The 26,762-nt window shown below is 38.4% G+C and overlaps 1 protein-coding gene across 1 annotated transcript in view; it reads right to left on the bottom strand.

The window, feature by feature from the left end:
- The window catches only part of LOC150077152 (flavin-containing monooxygenase 5-like), an 82,031-nt gene that overhangs the window by 18,050 nt on the left and 37,219 nt on the right, over positions 1-26,762 (bottom strand). Inside the window, exons 2-3 of the mRNA XM_090385794.1 lie at positions 24,128-24,136; positions 15,547-15,731 (exon numbers count right to left, since the gene is read on the bottom strand). Coding sequence (XP_090241920.1) covers positions 15,547-15,731; positions 24,128-24,136 — 194 coding nt within the window. The remainder of the gene's footprint in view (positions 1-15,546; positions 15,732-24,127; positions 24,137-26,762) is intronic.

The raw sequence follows: 26,762 nt of genomic DNA, 5'->3' as shown, positions 1-26,762 counted from the left end.
AACGGAAATGGAAAGGATAAATGAAGAAGAAGAAGAAAAGTTGGTTCTGTGAGTTTGAAGTTGAACAGTAAAAGGATGCTGACTGGTTGCGGCACATGTTCGGACTGGTTTGGAAGAGAGACGGGGAATTAAAGAAGTTAATTCAGAAGAACAGTGCCCATAGAAGTATCTATAGAAAAAGCATGCAGCAGAAACAGAGTGCAGAGACTTTGTAAGAGATGAGTCATTAATTAACTTAACTGTTCTCTTTCGAATGGAGTCTAGAAGCATGAGAGATGTTATGGGAGCACCATCCCAGATGTGGGAACAATATTCATTGGGACGGCGGATTTGTGATTTCTACAGATTGAGAAGCTGTTGTATGGGAGGGATTTTTCACCCTTTTTAGGAACTGCCTGAATATGAGCAAATTTCTAAGCAGAAGGTAAACACAAATGGAGAAAGAAAGTGTCAAAAGGCGACACAGAGCAGGAGTAAGCTGAGAAGCAAATGTGTTGTGAACAAGTGGAAAAATTCCATCACGACCTGGAGCTTTCTTGGCACCAAGATTGTTAAAAATTCTTCTGGCATCATTTTACGGAGGATATACAGAGAGATTTATTTACAAAAACGTGTGTATACGATATCTATATTTTGCCTATCAGCAAAATCCGAAACACCCCAAAATCAAGAGGAGAGTTTGACCTTACTTGAAGACGGTTCAAGTTGAATACTTATTTGGCATACCCGTCCAAAGATTCGTGAAATATATGACGTCAAGACCTTTTAAATGATGTATTGCTATATTTACTGCAAAATACACGTTCTTAAAAGTTGTTATTTTATCATTATATGTACTTACTATATTTTGTACAATGATCAAATTGGCATCTTTCGAGACTTAATTAAATTCAACAGGCTGGCTGGTAATTTAAGGAACATCTGAATTTTTGCTTAAACTTCTAGTAATATTGATTACAATTTTTAGCAGTTTGTCCCGAACTTATGATGGAGACTAAAAATTTTAGGTTTTAAAAATTTAAGGGAATGTAACACCACAAATGCTTCATTATGTAGATTAGAAGAATTTGTTTTAAAGCCAGTTTACCATGCCATTGCCCTCGTTTGTTTCAGCTTCTATATGGGACAAATAATTAGATTCTTGTATGTCACCATTCAAAATTCCATGTAAATTAAACAAAATGTCCATCCCAGATTAACCAGTATTAGTGAACCCAAATCCCTTGATTTTTCAATACTGTAAACTTTGTTTTCCCGAGGCGTTTTCGATTCAGGGAGGTTGTTATTTTTAACTTGGCTTTAAAACCATGACTACTTACACATAACATTAAATGAGGTAATCAATAAATCCTAGATTTGGTTGAAGCTGGATGATAATAAAGATCATGTTGAGGAATTCTTAACCTGTACAAGGAAAATAAATAAATAATAAGCACATTTGTTTTTCTTTTTAATCCTTAAGGCTTAATTTACGTACTTAACAGTCTGTAAACTATAATAATAATAACCACCAAATAATTAATTCACTGATATCTAATAACCAGACGAAACCTAGTTGCCGTACACAAATTGAAATATCGAGTTAGAGCAGAAAGACTGGTCAAAGGAGGTGATGTTTCAATTCAAGACGTGTTTAGATTGTTGTACACATTTAATGGTGTATGAAGCTGCCTTCCTAATGGTAGGTTACTGTTGGAACTTTCAGCCTTTCCCTCATATCTTCATCCCTTTGTGTATTTCAAAATCTGCCAAGTGTCTGGCACTAGCATGTACAAAAAAGGAACATTACTTCCGCCTGTGTTAATGCTCATGTGATCTGCGCCACTGGACCATTGGTGACACACTTCTGGAACCAGGTTAGTGGCTGTAAGAAGGAAACTCTCCTTTCCTGTTCCACAAAAATACTCGTAACACAGATTTTCTAGTCAGATCTGTTTTAGCAGAACTTCTGCAGATACACATTAAAGACCTGCACTGTGGTGGTTCCAGTTGTTTACTATGATACACCTGAATGGTATATGCTTTTGTAGAGGAAAGTCACAGATTATCACCCTTTGTTTATGATTACTATAATTAGATAATTGGTCATCCGAAGTAGACTAAGTAGCCAAAATTAGTGACCGAATAATTTGAAGGAATAATTCCTATATATAAACAGGATATCATATTGGTGTAAGCGATATGCTTAAACAGGCAGGAAGAGGTAGCAAACAGTTTAAAAATAATAACCAAATAGTGTAAATAATGAAAAATACTCTCGGAAAGAGTATTGAATAAGGTCATCCTCAATTCTGAAAATGAATACATTACTGGCCGTACGCGTACATTGTTAAACATGGATCATACGAAGGAAAATGGCAATCTTATCTTGAGATGTGAGAACATTCACTATTTTTACTTTTAGTCAGAAGATTAGCCAATTAATTTCACCATAATTAAATCTGCCAGCTATCTGTAGAATGAATGTGTAGTGCGTTATTTTTACATGAGGGTCTTCCCCTTTAGCAGTTATCCTTTCTAGGAATATGGCAATTTATTCTACCAATTTTATCATGCGGTGTACTCCGCAGGGGGGAGGATTTAATGTTTTTGGGGCCAATATTGGTGTATATAATTATATACACCTACTTGGACAAAAACATAGCATAAGTGTTCTTTAAAAAATTATTTCAACTATGAAATATATTTTAAGCGAATTTCTGAATATCTTCACATCGTACCTAAAACAAAAATAGTAATTTTGTCGGGGGGGGGGGATAAAACCAGATGCCTGTGGCTAGTTATCTCGCTTATGGTTAAATCCGCCACTGGTTGTAGGGCACTGTTTCTTCCGCGTGATAATTAGTGAATCTCTGTATGAAGCAGAAATACACTGAATTGAATTCCAACAATCTTGTTGAGATTATCTCTGAGTGTTTGGACCTTTTACATTCAGCAATACAGAATGTAATGAGATAGGTGGATCTAAGAACAGCTTAATTTGTCTAAGCTGTGTGAGCAGTTGAAGTCTCATGGATTGCCAAGTACGATAATGGTATGCAGTGAAGTTTTGTGCGCGTTTAGTTAAATGCACAGAAAAATCTTTGAAATGGTGATGAATGTACATTGTCTGCCTGTTTGCGTGGCACAAAAAGTTTTATTTTTTCATACCTTATAGTATTGTGTATCTCAACCTGCACATAGAATCATAAGTCATGTTTATTTTATTTAATGGTAGCTGTAGCTCATTACCCTCTCCCCCCCCCCCCACAGAAATAGGCCGAATTATGGTCTACTTTCAAACTTTTCGCCTTTGGAATTCTATGAAAGAAAAAAAAAAAAAACGGACGAAAAGGTAGGGGTATGTAGTAGAACGAATCTGCATAGGAATACTTGGATAAAAAAATTAGTGACGCATCAGCCTCATTAAATGCCCTTTCACTGAGTGTTTTGTTCCTGCATATGGATGTGGCCGTTTACCCACTTCCTGTTTGTGTCTTTTGTTTTGGGCCACGTCTCCAAGATGAATGAGAAAGTACTTTGCTCTGCTCTACTTTAGTTCTGCATTATCTCCACCTACGGTCTGTTTAATTCTACAATACATATTAAATGGGAACTCCCATTATGGATACATTTACTGATCTACACTAAGGTTATAATAGAGAATAAAAAATATTCTGCAGCATGGCAAACATGTTCCATTATTGATGAAATGAGTTAGATTATGTGGAAGGAAACTGGGGAGGCATTCATCACGTTCATCGTGCAAGGCGTTCGTTCACCTTATAGAAACAAAACGCGACACACACAAAAATATATTAAAACAATGAAACTTAGGTAGAATAATTTCTGAGTCAGGAGTTTATTATTATTTGTAATTTTTTTGTTTTTATTTGATGGGGTAAAGTCTGGATATTTGGATCACTTTACGCTTATAAGCAATTTAAGCCCAGATTCGCTTACTTTAGAATTATAATTTAGCATGAAATTGTTATAAGAAAACGACAGAGAAAAAAAACTTTACTTTTGTATGAAAAAAAAAATTAGAAAATAGCGACTGTTACAAAACGATTAATTTATCCTTTACGTAGAGATAAATGAATCATTGGAATTTTATTTGGATCAATCACTCAAATTACTGTTTACAATGAATTGCCGAAAAATTTATTTGGGTCTCATTTATTAAATTAAAATTAAACTCATTTTATTTATGAACAGCATACAATTGATTACGCACATTTTCCACATTTGCAAGTTTTATTTTATTTTTTGACTTTTTTTGTTGCACCAATCCAAATTTCATGGTAGCAGACAAAACAAAACTGGCATTGAATCCATTACCTTTTTAATGCAGTGTAAAAAGTTATAATTAAATCCACAGACCCATAATTTTTTTCGCCGTTATTTCCTGCGATAGTTGTCCGTTCTGTAGATGAAGTAGATTCACCAAATTGTGTTGATATATCTCAGTGTCTTGATGCAGCTTTTCTTTTCATATTTTTGTGGAATTCAGTTTCGGTGCTTTTTTTTTTTCATTTTTGTTTGTTTCTTTATCGAGTTAATATTCTCTGAGGATATTGGATCAGTGATCCGTTATTTTTACATGAGCCCAAAGGATTTTTTATCTGATCTGTTTAAATCTAATACTACTTGAGGGTTTTTGTAGACTTCTGACTATATTTTCTTTTACTGCAGTTAAAACAACTGCACATACAATAGCAAACAGTTTTCTAAATCGAGACTTACAGAATGAAGATAAAGGACTGTTGTGGATCCATATAGAAGTTTCCCAGCGATAAAATATTTTCAACATTTTAAACACAAAACAGTGTTAAGAGGATGGAGAATATATACTGCATGTGACGGCAGGCAGTGAACTTCACTTTGATTTTCTTGGCAGTATTCTATCGCTGTAAGCAACGATATTCCAGATGTCCAGCTGTAATCAACAAGGTCGTTGCTGGTGGTTTGTGTTTAGAGAAATGCTTTAACCATAAAAAGAAATCATTTCATTGATGTAGCCGTTTTAATCATTCCATTGATGTAATCATTTCATTGATGATTGAAAACATGACTTGAATGGAAACCATCAGTAAAGTATTGCTTTTGTTTATGAATACTATGAAGAAAGTTATTACTTTATCAATGTACCCGACGCAATTTGACCGAAATATCCTGATTTCTGTTATTTATTTTAATAGAAAAACAAAAATGAGCCAGTATGGCATTGAAACTAGGTCTGCCCTTTTATGAATGCATGTCTTCCCAGGTTCAGTTATATATTTCCAGTACTTGTAAATTCTTATATTGTAGAAAGTCTTGAACCACAGAAATTATAGATTTCAGTTTCGGTATTCACTTACTTTTTATAAATTATTTTTATTAGAAATTTGATATTTAAGAAAATTACTGCGAACTTGTAAATGGACTGTCGTTATTACATTACGAGAGTTACGATTTTTTTTTTTTTTTTAAATATAGAACCTTGATAATTATAATTAATACGGCTTACGTTTAATTTGGTTCGGTGTCGGGAGATTGAATTGTTTCTACAATTTAATAAAATACCACGTTACGAAACTTTCTCTTCCTCAATATATCATTTAAAAATATTCTTAAAGCGAAGGACAAATTTACTGGATTTTAATACCGGAAAGGGCATAAGAAAATGTCGTTTTTCTATTGGCAAATTTAAAGTGGAGGAACGTTAGAGGGGCAAAGGAGACACAGTTCCAGAAGTAGTAGTACTCTTTAATGAGATAGAGTTCGAACTCCATGTCATTAAAGTAACTATTGGAAACACCGTTTACGTGGTGGCACCAGATTATAAATAAAGTGCGTTATTCTTCCCTTGTGAGGAGTGTTGTTCATTTGTATTGCAAGAGTACACTAATATCGCTACCCAAGAGATTAATGCCAACTGGAAGGAATTTTTCATTTGAATGATTTTTTTTCCACTAAGGAATCCATTATATTTGCAAATGACAAAAAAATTAAAGAAAAAGCTCGAATAGTGTAATTATTCAATGTTTAAATATGAAAACTGTTTGATGTTATTAACAGAAATAGATATGCTGCTGTGCTTCGTGGGCTGTGATTACAGTACTCTGTCTCTTGATTGTGAAAAACCGACTTTCCTATATCAATGTTTTTCTTATGTTTCTAACAAATAAAAATTATCGGATAAATTATAGTTAACTTTTTTGGGAATGTGCGTGTGTGTGTGTGTGTTTAGGCATTTCTGAATACCAGATTGAAGCCTTTATGGGTTTCTTGGTCTTTACTCCTTCCATTACAGTATACTGCTTATTATCTAAGCTCCCACTAGCATTACTTACTCTTTTTTTTTGAACTACACAGTGTGTTCCTTGTCTGCGGTCTAATAACCTTTATATATAACCAATGAAAAACCTGTGTTGAAAGTTCGAGAGGATGTGAGCAAGGGCTCCACTTTCCAAAACAAATAAAAAAAAAAAAGAAAAGAAAAACAAAAGAGAAAGAAATCAAGAAAGAAAAAAAAAGAAACTTAAACTTTCCTATTGACTTCTAGGTAAAAGAAGTGTCTTGTTTTCGACTTACACCAGCCGACGAGAATTATTTTGAAGCCAGTTGGTGCAAAAAATAAATTCATTTAAAGCTTTTTGTAAATAATTCAGCACGACCATATGGAGTGAGGCGAGTTTATAAGAATATTCTACCCGATTTTGTAGTGTCACATGGATCGCAAATGGGGCGTATATACGAATCTCTTAACTCTCTCTTCCCGCTAACTACTAGGTTATTTCTCTTGTGGGAGGAACCACAGAAAACAAGTTAGGTAATCTACTCATTGTCTTACATGTCGGACTTTCTATTATCATATAACTTACGCCAACTCTTAAACTACCTTAAAACCTTCCGTCTGATCAACGATCGCCAGTATGGATTCCGTCAGTGTCGATCCACTGGTGATATTCTGGCTTATTTTATTATTATTATTATCTGCTTATTTCCATAAGGAAACCACCCCGGGACGGCAAAGTGCCAGGAGGTTATGTTACCCATTTATGGACAGATTCAGTGGAAAAGTTCGGTGAAACATAAGCAGTTGCTCTTGTCATCTCAAAGGCTTTCGATCGTGTTTGGCATAAAGGTCTTCTAAACAAGCTTCCATCTTATGGTTTGCCATCTGTTTTTGTAATTGGTTATCCAGTTTTCTCTCTGATCGCTCACTGAGGGTGATGGTTGATGACTCTCTGTCTTCTAACTTCTCCACTAATATTGCTGTCCCCCAAGGTTCAGTTCTTTCCCCCTCTCTTTTCCTCTTGTATATTAATGACCTTCTTCCATTGACTGGAAATCCTATCCATAGTTTTGCCGATGATAGCACATTTCTTGCATTCCACTTTCCATTTTGAGAAACCTTGCCCTGCTCAATCAGCTTTAACTTCTCGAATATCCGCTACCAATTTCTTTAATGCCGATCTCCAGGTATTTCTCCAGTGGGGCAAAGACAACTCAGTTGATTTCAACCCAGCTAAAACTCAGTTTTGTCTTATCTCTCCCAAAAAGGATTCTCCTGCTCCTATGCTTATCTTTGGTGTCACTCTTATTTCTAAGCAAAATGATATATCTCTTTTGGGGATTACCCTGACTTCTAATTTCTCTTGGCACAAGCAAATTACAAATATTCCTTCTTCTGTACCTAAAAAACTTGGTTTTGTCTTTCGCTCTCGGCGTTACTTTTCTTCCAAACAGCTGTTCACTCTGTACAAATCGCAAATCCACCCTACCATGGAATATTGTTCCCACATCTGGGGCGGTGCCCCCAAAACCTCTCTCAGGCTTCTAGATTCCATTCAGAAGAGGGCAGTTAGGTTAATTAATGACTCATCTCTAACAGAGTCTCTCCACTCGCTGTCTCATAGACGTACTGTTTCTGCTGCATGTCTCTTCTACAGATACTTCCATCGGCAATGTTCTTCTGAATTGGCATCTATAATTCCCGCTCTCTCTTTCAAGAAAGTCAGAACACGTGCCGCCATCAGCCAACATCCATTTACTGTCCAACTTCAAACTCACAGAACCAACTTTTCATCTTCCTCGTTTATTCTTCAACTGCTTTTCTGGAACAACGGTATACGTATTTCCTTCGTACGTATTTCTTGAAAATTACAGTCTACAGAAGTTCAAGTCTAATGTCAACAAATTTCTTCTTTCGTCTTCTCAACCTTTAACTCAAGTACGGTACTAAGTGCTATAAGTTCTAATACCTCTCGTGTTTGGGGTTTTCATAAAAAATAAAATAATAATAATTATTATTCCTTGAGAAGAATATTCTTTTACCACCGAATACGGAGGTGTATTTTCTCCTAAGGACATGCTTAGTAATCTCTCTGATACTGTACGAGGCGCCTCCGTAGCCAGGTGGGAAGGAGCAGCAGTGCGTAGCACACGCTTCTTGATTAGACCGGGGTTCGAGCCCGTCACCACCAAATACGGAGGATGCGGAAAGGTCAGAGAATAACCACCGCATAGCTCGGAGCAATATGGCCTTAGTTGCTAATGCTCTTAAAAACCAAATAACAAACAAACAAACGATACTGTACGAGACAAGCATTTAAAGTGTACTACGTGACAACATTTACTTTGACTTCGCTTACTGTCATTTATTCTGATATAACAAATTGAACTGTTATTTACTTTTGTAACTACTAGCGTTGCGTTTAGTCGTTACAAACGTTTGTAGATGTAAATAATATTTTATTTTTCCACTTAGTGCTTAATATTCAATGAATTGTGCTTCTCCAAAACTGCTCGTCGACTAGGTATACCTTTCTTTCTAAAACTTTAAAATCCAGCTCCTCTCAATCGCCGATGGTGCCGTATTTTAAAGAGGGGAATTTCGAATGGGAACCGATTCTCCCGGGGGACTAAACGAACCTGTATTGACAATTTAGTGCCAATCTGTCTTTTCCTTATAGAGTATAGTAGAATTCCAGATATCCGAAACTTGTTTTCGCTTTAATATGCTCCTAATTTCACTCAAAGAAATCGACCCACTAACTCACTTGCCATCACATGAATGTTATAATATCATGATTTCACTTATATAAATTGATGTAATTATATGAATTACATCAAATAATTACATGTATTTTATTTGATGTAATTACATGAATTACATCAAATACATGAATTTACATGAATTACATCAAATACATTAATTACATGAATTACATCAAATAAAAATTTATTTAGTCAGTTTGTAGAAGTTTTAGTAGACGTTTTATGCATCATATCGGTGTGGTTAGTATTATATAGAAGTGGCATGGATAATCTATCCAGTCTGCTTGGCTTTTATTCCAGACTAATCAAGCTTCTTAGTTTTTTATATACGAATTATTAGTAATATTTTTATTTCTATAGCCCCACGGTTTCTTTCCATAAACAGGGATTTTTTTCTGTACAGTTCAATAAATTCTTTGGACATTTTAACAGCAATGGTCAGAACTACAGAACTCACGAACTGAGTGTCGTGTTAATGTAGGCTATCGTTTTCGTAACAATCCAGGTGATAACTTTTTATCAAGTCAGAAAGCACTTACAAAACTGTTCTCTCATCTGTTAAGGAGTGATCGTTACGAAAAAAGTTCCTGATTACTAATCCCAATTAGAAACTGAAAATGAAGAGGGGACATTATGATGAATAAACACCACGGAAACCAACAGCCAATGAAGCGTTTAATACCATTCAGATCGCTACTAGATAGACCGAATCGCATGAAGATTTGAATGGGAACCATTTTATATGTTTGAAGAAAATATAGAATCCTGCAGTGGGGGGAAAGGACTGATACCTTTCAGCAGAAAACTTTGTCTTGTCAATTATTTTAAGGCTGCATAAGCATGTACAATATAATGTGTAAATAATAAATGAATGTTATAAAATCATGATTTCACTTATATAAAGCATTATGAATAAAGCAAAGAATAGCATTAAGTTTTTTTTTCCTGCTTAACTTTTATCTTCCAGAAGATTGCATTAAAATCGAGTATCCAAAATCTCTGGATTCCAGCTGTTTCAGATAACCTGGATTCTACTGAAGTGCCTAAAGGTACGAAACACAATTCCATTGATATCGATAGTTCGACCGTTGATAATCTTGCTCAGATAGCTCATAATCTGAATGCGTATTTGCATCTACATTCACACATGAGGAGTTATTAAGGAAGGAATATGCCAGAAGTTTATCAAACTGTAACAGAGTGCTTAATGATTTTGTTATAACTGTAACTGAGAGCAAAGTGGACGAGAAATTGTTGATGTTAAATATAAGAAAGGCACCTGGGGTGGACGAGATCTATCAAATTATAGTAAAAGAGGCGGCAAGGGAAGAAGCAAACCCTTAGCCATTCTCATGAGAGCATCCTTGGACTCAGGGAAGTTCTCATGAACTGGAGATGTGCGAGGTGTGCAAATGTATCACCAATCCACAAAGCGGGATCGAAGAGTGACACGAGTAATTAGAGACCAATTAGTTTAACTTCTTTTTTGGGAAAATAATGGAGTCACTTGTTAAAGATGCATTGCAGGATCATCTAGACAAGACTGCAGTAATAATTCAGATACAGCATGGGTTTGTTACGGGAGAGTCTTGTCTGACAAATCTGATTGGATATTATTTGGTTACAAAGGAACTGGATGCAAAAAATAGTTTTCATATCATATACTTGAATTTCAGGAAAGCTTTTGACATTGTTGCACATGGAAGACTACTGTAGAAATTGGAGCAGTGTGGTATTAAAGGTAAGTTGCTACAATGTATAAAAGGGTGAGTGAGTGGGAGAAGACAGAGAGTGGTAATCAGTGGACGCTGCGCTTTGTGGACTAATGTTATTAGTAGAGTCCCCTTGGGTTCGGTGTTGGGCCCACTATTGATTTGTATATTTATCAATGATGTTGATGAAGGTATATGAGGCTTAATTTCGAAGTTTACAGATGATACAAAGGTTGGCAGGGTTGTTAATGACAATAATGGCAGTGTGCTACTGCAACAGAATCTATGAAATTTGGGCAGATGGGCTGAGAAGTGGCAACTGAAGTTTAACATTGACAAATGCAAAGCACTGCATATGGTTAGAAAAACGTACCCATATGCAGTGCTTTAAAACGTACCCCAGAGAAACGTACCAACTATGTGGTAACTTAGGGTGGTAGAAAATGAAAAATATCTGAGATAATTGTGCAGTCAGATATGAAGTTTTATGAGCAATGCAGACAGGCTACCAGAGCAGATCATGGGATATTGTCAATGATATACAGGAATTTTGCTATTAGGGAAAAGGAGGTGATTATCCCTTCGTATAAGGCAATGGTCAGGGAACGTCTTGAGTACTGCATAAAGGTCTGGAGGCCTCATTTTAGGAAGGATGTAGAGTTGCTTGAGCGTGTACAGAGAAGGGCAACAAGATTGGTGAGGGGAACGAAAGTGTACACTTACCAAGAAAGGCTTAAGTTCCGCAAATTTCAGCGGCTGAAAACTAGGCACCTGCGAGGTGATGTGATTGAGGTGTATAAGGCCTTTAATGTGTTGAACACGCTGAATTCGGATGGGATCCTTCCGCTTGCTCAGATTATGCAATTGAGGAGGCATAAATTGAAATTGAGGAAAGATAGTTGTAGAATAGACGTGCGGAAATTTGCCAGCCGGTAGTTAATTGCTGGAACAAACTTACATCTGTCGTTGTGGAAGTTGATAACTTAAATAAATTCAAGGAGGGACTGCAAAAACTTTTAGAGGGAATGGATGTATGAAATTTTTTTTTTTTTTTTTTTGGCTGATGCAACATAAGCTCATGCGCTTCTTTTCTTGCATCACATGCCTCCATTACTACTACTACACTGGTGGGCAAAACTTAAGGACCAGTCAGGTTTTCACCTGTAGCTTCGCATAGGAGTAATCTGTATATGGGAAAAGCATAGCGAAGGAATCTCGTGAGGTACAGAAATGATGAAGGAAACAACACCGACACAACAACGGAAACAAAACGGACGGTACAGAGGGACTTTATTCAAAAATGGCAACATAGCACTGGCTGCCATGATACAGATGCATCACTGCCAAAGATTGAACAAAGGGAAGAGATGGTCAACAATGTTGTTGATAAGTTCTTGCGGTAACGTTGTCCATTTCCCCGTGACAGCGCAATCTTCAGCTGGTGAACAGTTTCTGGTGGGTGCAGACGTGCCGCTAGGGGCATTCGCAGAGCGTCCCATATGTTTTGTTTTCGATGGGATTTAGATCGGTCGTACGGGCGGGCCAATCCATGCGAACATGTCCTCACTTTCCATATCACAGCTGCAGTGCGATAGGGTGTGGCGTTATCATCCATAAACACGAACTAGGGGCCAATGGCACCTCGGAACAGACTCACATGGGGAAGGATTACCTCAGTATAGTAGCGTGCACCGGTTACAGTACCGCCTTCTAGTATATGGAGTTGTGTACGTCCATCCAAGATAACACCTCGACCGCCATATCGAACCCTTTCAGTGATGTTTGCAGGGTGATACCGTGTGCCAACCTCTCGCCAGATTAGCTGACGTCCAGAATCGCTGCCGAGACCAAATCTACTCTCATTAGTAAAGAGTACCTTACCCCATTGCGCTGGTGTCCAGTCTTGTGTTCGATGCACCACTGTAAACGGTGTCTCCGATGGGCAAGTATTGAAAGGGACATAGCGTACTGGCCGTCGGGCAAACAGTCTACCTTTGTGGAGTCGCCTGGCCACAAAGGCTGGAACCGCGATATCCATCGTCCTGTGCAGATGGTTTGCAATGGATCCCGCTATCTGGTGTCGGTCCCTCTTGTCCTGTAGGAGTATATAGCGGTCATCATTGAGCGTTGTTTTCGTGGTCGACCACTACTGGTCCTTCGAACAGCTGTACCTGTAGTTCTGAAGGCCGACCACGCACGTGAGACGATGCTGTGGGCGATACTGAACTCTGCAGCCACACTCCTCGCACTTCGACCTTCCTCGAGCTTCCCAATTATTCGACCCCGGGTAAAGTCATCCAGACATTGTCTACTGGCTATTTCGTTGTTGTGAAGCACTGTATGGAACCAATCGAATGTCTGTAACAATCGTGCTCACCATTGGGTAATTTGCACATACCTGCTGAACTGCTGGTTTTATCTATTTATGTGAGCCCTCTCATCACGATTCAAACTTTTGCATGTGCACCAGCTTTCTACTGAACTGCTGGTTACAGTTATGCAAATCGCCCCAGGCTGTTTCGTTTGATTTTGTGGTTGTAACCTTTAGAAATAGTGTTGGTCCTTAAGTTTTGCACACCAGTGTACTACTATATATAGGGATAACTCGATTTTTTTTTTTTAAACCAATTTCCGAATTTTGTTGGTCCGATTTTAATGGAATTTAGAATTACTCGACAATTTTTAAAGGATTCAATTATAGAATTTCATCGTTCTCCGGGTGTCGAGTTGAGTTGTTACATGTGAACGGACAGGGTGATGTCACCATGCCATGTATTATGCATACGCAAAGCATTTTTTTTTTTATTTTTGCAACAGTAATGCATTTTAATATTTAACATTGATTCATTGTATATAATTCTATAATACTAACTTTAGCTAGAGCTTATGGCAATACAATAATTGCGTGTACCTACATACAGTCCTTAAATACTTGGGTGGAGGTGATAAAATTATCTATTAATGACTAGTTATCACAAAAAGGAATTCAAGAAGGCTCACTGGAGAAGTTACTGTTATTACCTATAAAAACTGCACTTATTGAACACACAGTGGAATGGATTAGTATTCCTTTAACTGAAATAATTACGACCATACGTATTATATGCCCGCACCCTTAACGATAGAAAGAGGAATTGTAAAAGCAGCGTTTACATTGACTCATCAGTAAATGCAGTTTGACGTTCTCTCGTGAAATAATTTGCTTTCCCCCTTTTGTTCCCGCCCCAACCCCATTCTTGGCTATTAGACTCGCCGTTCTGTTATTCCTCTGATTTATTCAGGCGAATATAAACTTTCGTAGCTGCAGGTCAACGCCTCTGGACTGACCGAGTTCTCCATTTGGAGCGTTTCAAGCTTTGTAGTTTCTGAGCTCTTTTTATATCCGCTTCAATCTTAGAGCAGGTATGGCGTCACGGCAATTCACAAATTACTTTTAATCAGTTTAAACTTAGGTCAGAACAAGGCGGATGTCGAAAAAAAAATTTGTTTCCCAAAGTGGTTTTCAGCAGTGTTCGCAAGCAGCGAGCGGCATCTGGTCAGAAAAAATCTGATTCGTTCGGAAGGAAAAAAATTGGGAGGGAGAGACATCCTTATTAATTAATAACGGAGTTTTAATTTATCTGCTCCTGCTGCTCCTGCTCACCTGGCTACGGAGGCGCCTACAATAACGCAGTCAAGTCATAGCAAGTATTAAAATAATAACATTTACAGTGTTCTACGCTAGGCCAGTTTACAAAAAAATTACTTAAAACCACTGTTTTTGTTATATATAAACAGCAGTTTAGATTATTTAAGGTATACAGAAAATAAATTCAGGTTCTTTTTTTAAATTTAATATTTAAAAAAAACTGTAACAGCTAGTGTGTTACAGTTTATGGAATATTTTCATTCAAAAAATATTGTTGAAGTTATAAGGCTTTATAACATTATCTTATCTGTCCCATCCTCTCCTCTTATGCCTTCATTCATGCTCCACCAGCCAGTGAGGTCAAGATATAGCACCAAAGAATTAGCCGACTCGAATGAACCAGTGAAGAGATTTTCCGAACACTGACCCACATCACGGTGGGCTTGTGAACCGAATTATATAGGTTACTGGCGCGGCGTTTTCCCTCCGGCTTACAGGAGACCTAAAGTCATCTACTTTCCCGCAGCCGGAAGGGGAATAGGAACGCTAGATGTTCCAGACCACGAAGGCTTTTAAAAGGTGTTTTACGGAGTAATCATCAGGAAGTCGTTATGTCTTAAAGGACGCGACAAACGGGAGTAAAGAAACCGACGGAGAAAGATTTTTGAAAGACCGTGTTGTACGAATTTCACGGTCTTGTTAAGAGGAATAAGAGGAGAGGTCATGTAACTAAGAATAAGGAAGTACACATTGCAACTGAGAAAATTAATTGACCCGGATATGTGGAATTATGCTAGCATCCTAAAATCATCAGAAAATAAAAATAAATGGCATATTTCTTTCGCAGTACTTATCTACACAACATCACCCTTATGAGCATTTACTTCCCAAGTGGCGGCTCATATAGAAAGCGTAATGAACCTTTGATTTGGGACAAGGCTTCGCGGTAGCATGATGACCACACCACTTGTAGCCGGTTTGGAAAAGCTTGTTTTGATTCCCTTCTTCAGAATGGAATAATTTATTCCTTAATTGTTGAGAGGAACTAATGGGTTTGTAATGTAATGGCGTGAGTTAGTCTCGAGCGGAGATTTGTAGTTTTGACTCAAAGTTAAAAACTCAAGTTGAGATTTTATCCCACAAAACAGTCAATTCGACAGCAGCCTACACGCAATTTACAGATACAATGTGCCGATGCCTCATGGTCTTAGATGTTTGGTCTTTATCGTCTTTAAAACACTCGCGCTCTAATTTTGGAGATTCTGCTAAAGCTAAAAATTTTAAACTTAATATTTTTTTCAGTTCGGCAGTTTGTTGGTAAAAATTGCTGTACAAAATTGTAACATAAGCGTCTTCAGGTTTTTCTGAAGAAGCGGAACAATTTTTTAAATGCCAGTGATTTTTAGTGTTGAGGAGACTACGTTATTGAAAGCCAGTTTGTGTAATTTTATAGCAAAATGTCAATGTTGTCTAAAATTCAGAGTGGGACAAACAAGCATTTGGTCCTTGACGTTGTCACAGATATTCTCTCAGATATGCCAGACAAGATGTACTTGCTATCTGGGAGTCTAAAACGCTGATTGAACTGATATTCGGGTGACACTCAAGTCAAGTGGACCCAATTTCGGCGAAGTCCGGACGGTCTGTGACAGCAAAATCTTCTGCTTGCACCTTCACTATGGTGGGACTGTTAGTAATCCTGGGTATAACCTCCATGCACAAGTACATGGTGGGTGACCACCCAGGTGTGAACCAATGTAAGCAGGGGTCGAGGTGTGGCGTCCACACCACATGGAGGAACGCCGCCCCTCTATGTTACCAGGCAGTACTAGGTAGTAGATGACTCTCATCAACTGGTGAAATACCACCACTTTGCTTATTGGAGGCTTGAAGTGGTGGAACACATGTTTAGTCTCTAGAGCTAAGTTCCGGTCAACCCTTCCCTATCTTTTCCATCATGCAGTATGATTGATGACTTTTGAGGTTATGATGAACGTCGTGGCGAGATCCAATATTCCTTACATTTCGACAGTACAGCTCTAAAACGGTGTTCTCAGGCCGGCCGCTAAATAGTCCACCGGACCGAACCTATTGGTAACTCTCTAGGAGGCTTCCGGATCAGCTAGTGTATAATCTTGCTACCTCTACTCTGCCAGATAGTGACTGGAGGGTGTCCGAGTAGTGTGAATGCGGGGAGCATTGTCGACGCCACGTTATGTCAAGGATCTGGGTATATTCTTACCACGTATACGCCATATCCAAAAATTTCATTACTTCATACAGCATGTCCCACCCACTTTTTCTTACTATTGAATACACCATGAATTGTCAAACTAATAGAGCAAGCTTATCTGCGAAAAGATCTAAACCTCCCAAGCACTTCCTAATTAATTTCACAAATATACGTGGTCTCAATTCTGATCTCAACGATGTCCATTTCCACTTGCAGTCTGCCAAACCCCATGTACTTTTTCCGACAGAATCTCAGTTATCGGTTGATTCAACTACTGCTCATCTCAGATGCCCAAATTATTCGCTCTATGATTCCTTTCGCCTCAAAGGTGGTACTTGTGCATATGCCCATTCTGATATTCCCTGTCGGAGACTTGGCAATTTAGAATCTCCTCTCTTTGATCTTCTCTGGCTTAAAATCTCTCTACCTCATTGTGTCAAATTCATCTGTTGTCACTACCGTCCTCCCAACTTCACTAATCACTTGGAGCTCTTTCACTTCCTCTCTTTGCAACTTGACTCTCCAGTCCAACTTTCCTAACAGTGAGGTAATCTTCCTTGGTGATTTTAATGTTCACAACTCCAGCTGGCTTCCGTTTTCTAGTCACACCGACCCACCAGGTCGAGATGCTGAGGCTTTTGCAATTACTAATGACCTAGTACAGATTGTTCATTTACCTAGAAGAATACCGGACAATCCTAATCATACAGCCAATACGCTTGATCTTTTTCTCACAAACAACCCTTCTAAGTACACGGTCGAAGTGAGAGGTCCTTTAGGCACTTCAGATCACAACTTGGTGATTGTCTCTTCTCCAATGGAACCTTTATCTCATGGCTATTCCCTACCTCGTGTTGTTTGGCATTACAAGAATGCAAAATGGGATGACCTGCGAGACTTCTTTTCTTCTTTTCCATGGTCGGATTATTGTTTCAAAACTTCTGATGTCAACGATTGCTCAGATCGTGTCAGTGAAATTATTCTCTGCAGGAATGGAATCCTTTATCCCACACTCCACTTTAAAATCTCGTCCTTTATCTAAACCTTGGTTTTTCAATAAATGTGCTAAGGCTGTTCAAGATAAGAATGTTGCATATAATAATTGGCTTGTTTCTAATTCTTCAATTTCATTTTCTGCCTACACCAAAGCTCGCATCAATTGTAAAGCAGTTATTAATCAGTCCAAACTAGAGTTTGAACAGGCTAAGAGTAGAAAACTTGCTTCTTGCCCTAATGGTAGCCGAGCATTCTGGTCTCTTGCCAAAGCTATTGGCCACAACTTTTGCCCATCTCTGCTCCCACCTCTGTCCAAACCAGATGGTTCTGTTGTCACTTCAGCCAAGGATAAAGCTGACCTGCTAGCATCCCATTTTTCTTCCAGCTCATGTATTAATGATCTTGGTAAAACACCTCCCACTATTCCCAGCACGTTCCATTCAATGCCTCCTGTGGTCTTCCGTCAAAAGGATATCAGAAGGATTTTGATGAATCTCGATGTTAAGAAAGCCCCAGGTCCTGATGGTATTGCTCCACTTGTTCTCAAAACCTGTGCTCCTGAACTTACTCCTATTCTTTGCCGCCTTTTTTCACTTTCTTATTCCAAAGGTTGAAGTGAGAGGTCCTTCTGCTTGGAAATTTGTTCATATCCAGCCAGTTCCTAAAAAGGGTGACAAATCCCTCCCATCCAATTATCGTCCCATTGCGATTACTTCTACTCTTTCTGAAGTAATGGAGAAATCAATTAACCGCCAACTCTTAAACTACCTAGAAACCTTCCGTCTGATCAACGATCGCCAGTATGGATTCCGTCAGTGTCGATCCACTGGTGATATTCTGGCTTATGTTACCCATTTATGGACTAATTCAATGGAAAGGTTCGGTGAAACACAAGTAGTTGCTCTTGACATCTCAAAGGCTTTTGATCGTGTTTTGCATAAAGGTCTTCTAAACAAGCTTCCATCTTATGGTTTGCCAACTGTTTTTAGTAATTGGTTATCCAGTTTTCCCTCTGATCGCTCACTGAGGGTGATGGTAGATGGCGCTCTGTCTTCTAACTTCTCCACTAATGTCGGTGTCCCCCAAGGCTCAGTTCTTTTCCCCACTCTTTTCCTCTTGTATATTAATGACCTTCTTCCATTGACTGGAAATCCTATCCATAGTTTTGCCGATGATAGCACACTGCATTCCACTTTCCATTTTGAGAAACCTTGTCCTGCTCAATCAGCTTCAACTTCTCGAAAATCTGCTACCAATTCCTTAAATGCCGATCTTCAGGTAATTCTCCAGTGGAGCAAAGACAACTTAGTTGATTTCAACCCTTCTAAAACTCAGTCTTGTCTTATAGCTCGCAAAAAGGATTCTTCTGCTCCTATGCTTATCTTTAGTGACACTCCGATTTCTAGGCAAAATGATATATCTCTTTTGGGGATTACCCTGACTTCTAATCTCTCTTGGCACAAACACATTACAAATATTGCTTCCTCTGCATCTAAAAAAACTTGGTTTTCTCTTTCGCTCTCGGCGTTACTTTTCTTCCAAGCAGCTGCTCACTCTGTATAAATCGCAAATCCGCCCTGCCATGGAATATTGTTCCCACATCTGGGATGGTGCCCCCAAAACCTCTCTCAGGCTTCTTGATTCCATTCAGAAGAGAGCAGTTAGGGTAATTAATAACTCATCTCTAGGCGCCTCCGTAGCCAGGTGGGAAGGAGCAGCAGTGCGTAGCACACGCTTCTTGATTAGACCGGGGTTCGAGCCCGTCACCACCAAATACAGAGTATGCGGAAAGGTCAGGGAATGACCACCGCACCGGAGCAATATGGCCTTAGTTGCTAATGCTCCTAAAAACCAAAAAACAACAACAACAACTCATCTCTAACAGAGTCTCTCCACCCGCTTTCTCATAGACGTACTGTTTCTTCTGCATGCCTCTTCTACAGATGCTTTCATGGGCACTGTTCTTCTGAATTGGCTTCTATAATTCCCGCTCTCTCTTTCAAAACAGTCCGAAGACGTGCCGCCACCAGCCAACATCCATTTACTGTCCAACTTCAAACCCACAGAACCAACTTTTCATCTTCCTCATTTATTCATTCAACTGCCGTTTTCTGGAACAACCTTCCTTCATACGTATTTCCTGAAAATTACAATCTACAGAACTTCAAGTCCAATGCCAACAAATATCTTCTTTCGTCTTCTCAACCTCCAACCCAAGCACGTTAGTAAGTACTATAGGTTTTAATACCTCTCGTGTTTGTGGTTCACATAAAAAAAATGCCTCGTCCTCCCCCCAGCTCCTCCTACGTCTGAGCCTGACTAGCATGGATGTTGTGCAGACAGTTCATGAGCGCCTCCGTAGCCAGGTGTGCTGGAGCAGCAGTGCGTAGCACACGCTTCTTGATTAGACCGAGGTTTGAACCCGTGACCACCAAATACGGAGGATGCGGAAAGGTCAGGGAATGACCACCGCATATCCCCGCAACAATATGGCCTTAGTTACTAATGCTCCTAAAATAACAACAAGAAAGACAGTTCACGTGGACACGGAAAGAAGAAGATAGGATGAGAAGTGAAGTAACAGCATTGTACCAATAATCTATCGTCCTTTTAAACGAAACTAATCGCTTCCGTGAGAGTTCATAGCAGATGATAAAAGCTGGTGGAAAATACCAGTGGTTATTATTAGTAAATGTACTGTTTTTCTGTTGAGTGAATTGTGCTATCCCCTAAGAGCACTTATTAAAGCCCGTAATATTTTCAAATCTAGTCAACGAGTAATTTAAACACTATGCAAATTTATAACACCAGTTAAAAAAATTAACAGATTCATTTTAAAACTCAAGCATGTTGTTTTTATTATTACTTTTTTTTTGAGGAAGAGGAGAATAGTAAGGGTAAGAAACATAGGACATATTTCTATTGGTCATGACTATTCACTCTACTAGTGATGTGTTACAAATATCAGTTAGGGGATAAAGACGGTAAGATATTTCCGGAAATTACAATGGTATACTAAACTAACCACGTCGATTTGCATTTCCTGTACTTGTGGGGAGGAAATATAAGTGTATTTTTGCAGCTGGCCAGTTAGGAACCCTCAAAATACTACACCCATTCATTCGGTAAATCTTGGCTGTAATCAATTTGAATTACCGTCTCTGGTTTTGACCCTGAACAAATTGGATGTTTCCTTGGCTGGTATGATTCAGTGCTTTATGGATACCCTTGAAGCTATCTGTTCTTTGAATTTTTTCGTGACATCTTTACATTATTTCTTCTTATTTAATTTAAAGAATTTACATTTTTGTTAATAACACATCTTAACAAAATTTTTGAAATGTTCTCTATCTTCATGTTTTATTGTCATTTCTTTAGGATTTTGGATGTACTGACTTTAATATGATATTATATTGTTCATTGCATGTCTATTTTTTCCAGAAATTAAAGTACAATTTGCATGAATCTGTGTTTATTATCAAAGTTTCCTAACTTACAGGAAAAAAAGTTCCCTTTAATCCAATTTACAAATGGAAGTCTATGATCGAGGTGATCACTGTAATCACCTCGATCATGGTTGCATCTCACCTTCTCCGATGCTCATTTCCATTGCTTGAATATTCCGATGGAAATATTTCTCTGCTCTTTACCCATTCATCCAAATTTGTTTCGAAAAAGTCCAAGTCTGAGTCCAAAAATGGTAGTTTGAGGACATTCTGTACAACAGTCTTTTTCCATTTAATCAAATTTCTAACTAGTCGCTTGTAATTTCTACTCTTGTTACCTAGAAACCCATGCATTGCAAGCCTAAATGCCTGCCAAGCATTCTTTTCAGCAATAATTTTGCATTTCAGTTCTTTAGATTCTACCATTTAACTTGTGCTACCTTTCCCTTCAGGGAATATTTGGAACAATATGCTGGTGAAGTACCACTTTGGGCTAGTATCACTAGTCCAAACTTAATGCGACGTGGTAGTAGCAAGACTGTGTATATGAATTGGAGCACTCTGCCTTTATCAGGATTTGCTTTCCCATAAGCAGATGAAATAGCAAGGATACTTAATGTTAATTAGCTCCCTTGCTACCCAAGAAAGTATCCCACATTTTGAAATCCCACTGATATCCCATTTGTAGTTATCAGACTGTCTTCGACATCAGGTATTTCAAATTTTTATTGTCTTCTTTTTACATGAACCGAGCACATGTAACTGGTGTAAATTTGTTTATCGCTGGGATTATTTCAGTTGAGCTGTAATCAATCCCATCCTTTTCAAAAGCGACCATTCACATCTATGCAGTAGCAGAAATAATCATTACTATTAGGAAGATTCACAAGTGTTCACCTTTTCTGTTGATTGATGTATTACAGTTAGTGATCAAGTAAATTTTGCTCTTTTTTTTTTTTTTTTTTTTACAAGATGTCAAGAGTTCTGCATTGGTTTTCATGAGACTTGAGTCCCTGACTAAGTCATCTGATACTTGCCGATTAAGGAGAGAAATGTAGAAATTTTCTTGAGTACACTTCGTTGAAATCACAACTGCAATCTTCCTCATCAGATGAAATTTAACCCCTGAAGGCTTACTGGGAAAGTTGGATCTGGAATTGATAACTCTTCACTGCATGGCACCGGGACAATACAGGGTGGTATACTCGGAAGCATTGCATTTATTGGATCTTCCTATATATATTGAGATAACCATCGTAGAAAAATAGCAGTGAAGTGATCATGGTGGTTAGTGGTCTCCTACCAAATTTAGAGAAATCACAAGAGGCAAGGACTTACTGGTACCGGGCAGTCATCCTCCTACTACTGATCCGCAGACACCAACAGTGACAGCGAGGTGCCCATGACTTGTCTTTGTCGTACATAGGCATTCCTTGATATGTTTGACGTGCACTACAAAGCTTAATGCTACCTGAAATCTTGTACTTTTTGTGCTTTGGATTAATGTAAGAGAGAGAGAGAGAGAGAGAGAGAGAGAGAGAGAGAGAGAGAGAGAGAGAGAGAGAGAGAGAGAGAACAGACTCGAATAGTAGCCATAACGATCTGAAGCTAAACAAAAAGGGTCTTTTTCAATATGGCGTTGTAGTTAGCTGATCCCAAGCAAAAAGAGTAGAGTCAGTCAAATAACAACTTAAAAAAAACCAAAGAAGGTACAGTTACAATGGACTCAGGAACACAAACATTGGAATTGGAAAATTGGAAAACCGGTGCCTGATATGATGAGTCCTGGTTCCTGCTGTTCACACCGTGTGGAAAAGACCTGACTTCGATTCCCGTTAATGATGCAAGGAATTTTTATGGATCTTTTTCACAACGTTGCTGAATTAGTCGGTTTCAGGCGAGGGAACATGGTTTATTTCTCCAGGAAACTCAGTTTTTTGTCCAGCAAACAGCAGATCGACCACAAAACACACGCAGTTTTCAGACATATTACTACGTACAGCAAAGTATGTCCTAAGTTGCTGATGCACCTGAAACCAAACAACAGTAACAATAATCCTGCTGTTTCACTCTTACCGGAAGATCAGAATATGTCTAAAACAGCGGCAGTCCGTGGACCTCTCCCTGCTAGCGAGAGGTCCACGGACTGCAAAAATGCTGGCTGGTGGAGACGGTGCATTGTTGTGGGGAGTGTTTTAATGGTGCATATTTGACCGTGATACAGTTACAACAAGATTTAGATGCCACAGGTTATTTGTTTTGTTTGTTTTTTTTAGGAGCATTAGCAACTAAGGCCATACTTCTCCGGGGATATGCGGTGGTCATTCCCTGACCTTTCCGCATCCTCCGTATTTGGTGGTCATGGGCTCGAATCCCGGTCTAATCAAGAAGCGTGTGCTACGCACTACTGCTCCTTCCCACCTGGCTACGGAGGCGCCACCACAGATTATCTGGAAATTATTTCGGACTAGACTGTAGTGTATCCATCTGCGAATGGATTTTTCCAACAGGATAATGCGCACAAGACCAGAATTGTAAAGAACTGGTTCCGGAAACATGAGCGTGAATTTAGTCTACTGCGGAGACATCCCACCTCTACAGATATCAGTCCAACTGAACACCTGTGGTATGAAGTGGAACGAGCTCTTCGTAGTAGAGATCCGCAACCAACCAATTTCCAACAACTGTGGACGTCAGTTGAGTCAACATGTGCCAGCGTCCCTGTGGGACTATTTCGACACCTTGAGTCCATGTTACGGCGAATCCAGACTGTTCTGAGGGATGAAGCTGGCTACTCGCTATTATGTAGGTATAATTAATAAAGTGACAACCCAGTGTGTGTAAATAACTACAGAATGCAGGGGCCGACGACCCTTTTCACCATTTAAAACAAATAGTCTCGATATCGACCTTCATTTTTTATGTGTGTGTGCCCATTTCTGAAAAAAAATACAATGGTTGTAAAATTATTATAATTACATGCAATCATCACGGTAGTTGGAAAACAAAGAATAGTTTATCGCTTGAGATAAATTACTCAAGCCACTCTTACTGTTATCGTTTTTTTTTACGATGAACGTCTTACCTATAGCACCTTAAATAAATTTTAAAATATTAAAAATTGAAATTAAATTTTACAAATTTAAATTATTAAAAATTCTAGGCAAAAAAAATTAAAAAGATCCTAAGATTTTTCTTAGACGTTCAAAATTTGAGTTCTCTACAGCAGGACGGGCAAGACGGATCGCGTTCTCCATCTGGGTCACGGAACGATTTAAGATGGACCACAAAGCATAGGCATCCTTATATAAATAGGTGAGAAGTAAATGTTAATTATTATACATCTGAATTAAGTGAAATTAAGTAAGTAGACCGGGTTGTTCCAGTAGAAACAGAATTATATCTTAAAACAAAGAATCTTTTCGGTCCTGAAAGCAACCGGAATTCCCTCGCTCGAAACTCCAAGGCGTGAAAAATACGTCAACTGGATATTAAAGAAATATGTTGGACTCAGCTGTAACACAAAAACGAACTGGTTAATTATAAGAAAAAATAAGATTAAAAGAAGAAAGTAATGGAAAAAATCATGAATCTGTTAGTACATTGGCCAAGTCATTTGCTTTTCACATAAATAAGTTCAACTTTTTATTATGGACATACAGCAAAACTCAGTGGCCAACCGTTCCAGTTAAACAGGTTAGCCAGGTTACGCAAGGGGTTAGACACACACAACTAATAGCATTTCGATAGTCCCTGAAAAAAAAAATAAATAAAAAAGTGACCTACTTCGAAATGGGGAAATTTTTGCATACATATGCTATAAGTCTATATAGAATATACACGCCCTCGCAGTTATCCCAGTGGTTACAATCACCGACTTTCTTCAAATTATGATTGAAATTTTGTTCTCGGTCGAGGGTAACATGGCCTTTTTCTTCGAGAAACCCTGATTTTTTTTCCAGCAAGTAGACAAACTGACTGGAAAAAAAAAAGTCCACGCTATAGCATACAATATGCTGACGCCCTTTAGCAATTCAACCCTGGCCTGAGATCAACTAATTCAGCCACATTGTGAAAATTTTTATTCTGAGTTGACTGACTAATGCACCGAATACTGTTGGTTGCAGGGTATTGTACTGTAATTTGAAAAACCTCATTACAAATAAATAAAGATAACAGCCCTCGTGGGTAGCAAGTTGGTATAATCACCGTCCTCCCCATACCGGATGAAAACACCTGAGTTCGAATCCTGATAATGACGCGAGGATTTTTATGGAGCTTTTTCACAATGTGGCTGAGTTAGTCGGTCTCAGGCGAGTGTATCATGGTTTTTATTCCCGGAAACTCGGGTTTTCCTTCCAGTAAACAGCAGATCGACGACAGAACACACTATTTGCAGACATTATCTACGGCGCACTGTGAGCCATAATTGGTCCGTATATACCCCAGTTACTGATACGCCTAAAACTCTACAGAACAACAAAGATTACAGGAATTTATTAACACAAATTAAGAAAGTTCACAAAAAATTACTGTATACTGCAAAGAAACTTTGCTTTAGCAATCTCTGGAGATCAGACGCTCTCTGGTTCAGAGAGGCACTGCGGCTTCTAGCCTTTAAGACCCCACCAATAAATTAAAAGACGATACATGAAAACAAAACAGGGCACAAAAAAGTCACATGATTTCAATGAAATATTTTAGTAAAGGATTTTCCAGCCGCTTTTTGTGCATGTGCAGTAATTATTGAGGAAAAATCTGTATGGCATTTGCGGACCAGGCCAAATCCCCCCCCCAACCCCCATGATCAGTCTTGCCAGAGATTAACGGCATCGATTACTCGGAACATAATTGGATATTGCATAATAAACATACCTTCCAATTAGATTTACTCAAGATGGTTGGCATCTTGAGACAATCACGCGCTTAGATGAAAGATGAAAGAAATCCGAAATTGAACGTTTCACATGATAACTTAAGACTCCGCATGATAGGTTCTTACCCAAATACATATTCGACGTTTCCATCGATATAAACGCAGAGTCATTTGCTAAGAACCGCAGATAGAGAAGGCTAAAGCTCATGGTTGTAACTCTTCCCTTTCCTCCTCCACCTGGCTACTTTCTTTACTGTCGGCAGTTTGCTTAAGACATTCGTATTTTTGCTAAGACACCTACCATGCTTATGATAATAAGTCTTTTTGCGCTTTTTACCTCTTATATGCCAACAGTGTTTCTCTGGTGTCGATAACTGGTCTTTTTGTATTTCAGTGTTACGCGAGTTCATAATTGGCGTTCAGACTATCCTCTAAGATCGAGGTCAACGCGCTTATGTCACATGATATAGTCTCAGCGTAGAACGAACATTTCTGCACTGTGATCATGTCAGGTTAACACAAAATGACACTCTCATGATCAGTGTATTTTTTCTCTTGTATTTTTAGTTCAGTTAATTTAGTTAAATTCAAATTTGCATTTTGTCACTACTCTGTAATTGTTCTGTACACATTCATTTTATTTTTGTGGCTTTCTATAGGTTTCGAGATGAAAATTTGTTGATATTGGTCTCCTAATCACTGAGAATGCGAAGGGTGTTCTTGTACACACTCGATAAACTCATGTTCAATATGAATCATCAAACAACATATGATAACGTTCTTTCTGTTTCTATCTTGTAAAGTCCTCTGATTTTACATGACCGTCCCTAAGTATAAACAGAAA

The sequence above is a fragment of the Mastigoproctus giganteus genome, chromosome 12 (genome assembly GCF_048544385.1).
Source record: "Mastigoproctus giganteus isolate SK-2022 chromosome 12, ASM4854438v1, whole genome shotgun sequence".
In the NCBI taxonomy this organism is placed as follows: Eukaryota; Metazoa; Arthropoda; class Arachnida; order Uropygi; family Thelyphonidae; genus Mastigoproctus; species Mastigoproctus giganteus.
The sequence above is the reverse complement of the archived record's forward strand: the minus strand, read 5'-3'. Positions and strand labels throughout refer to the sequence as shown.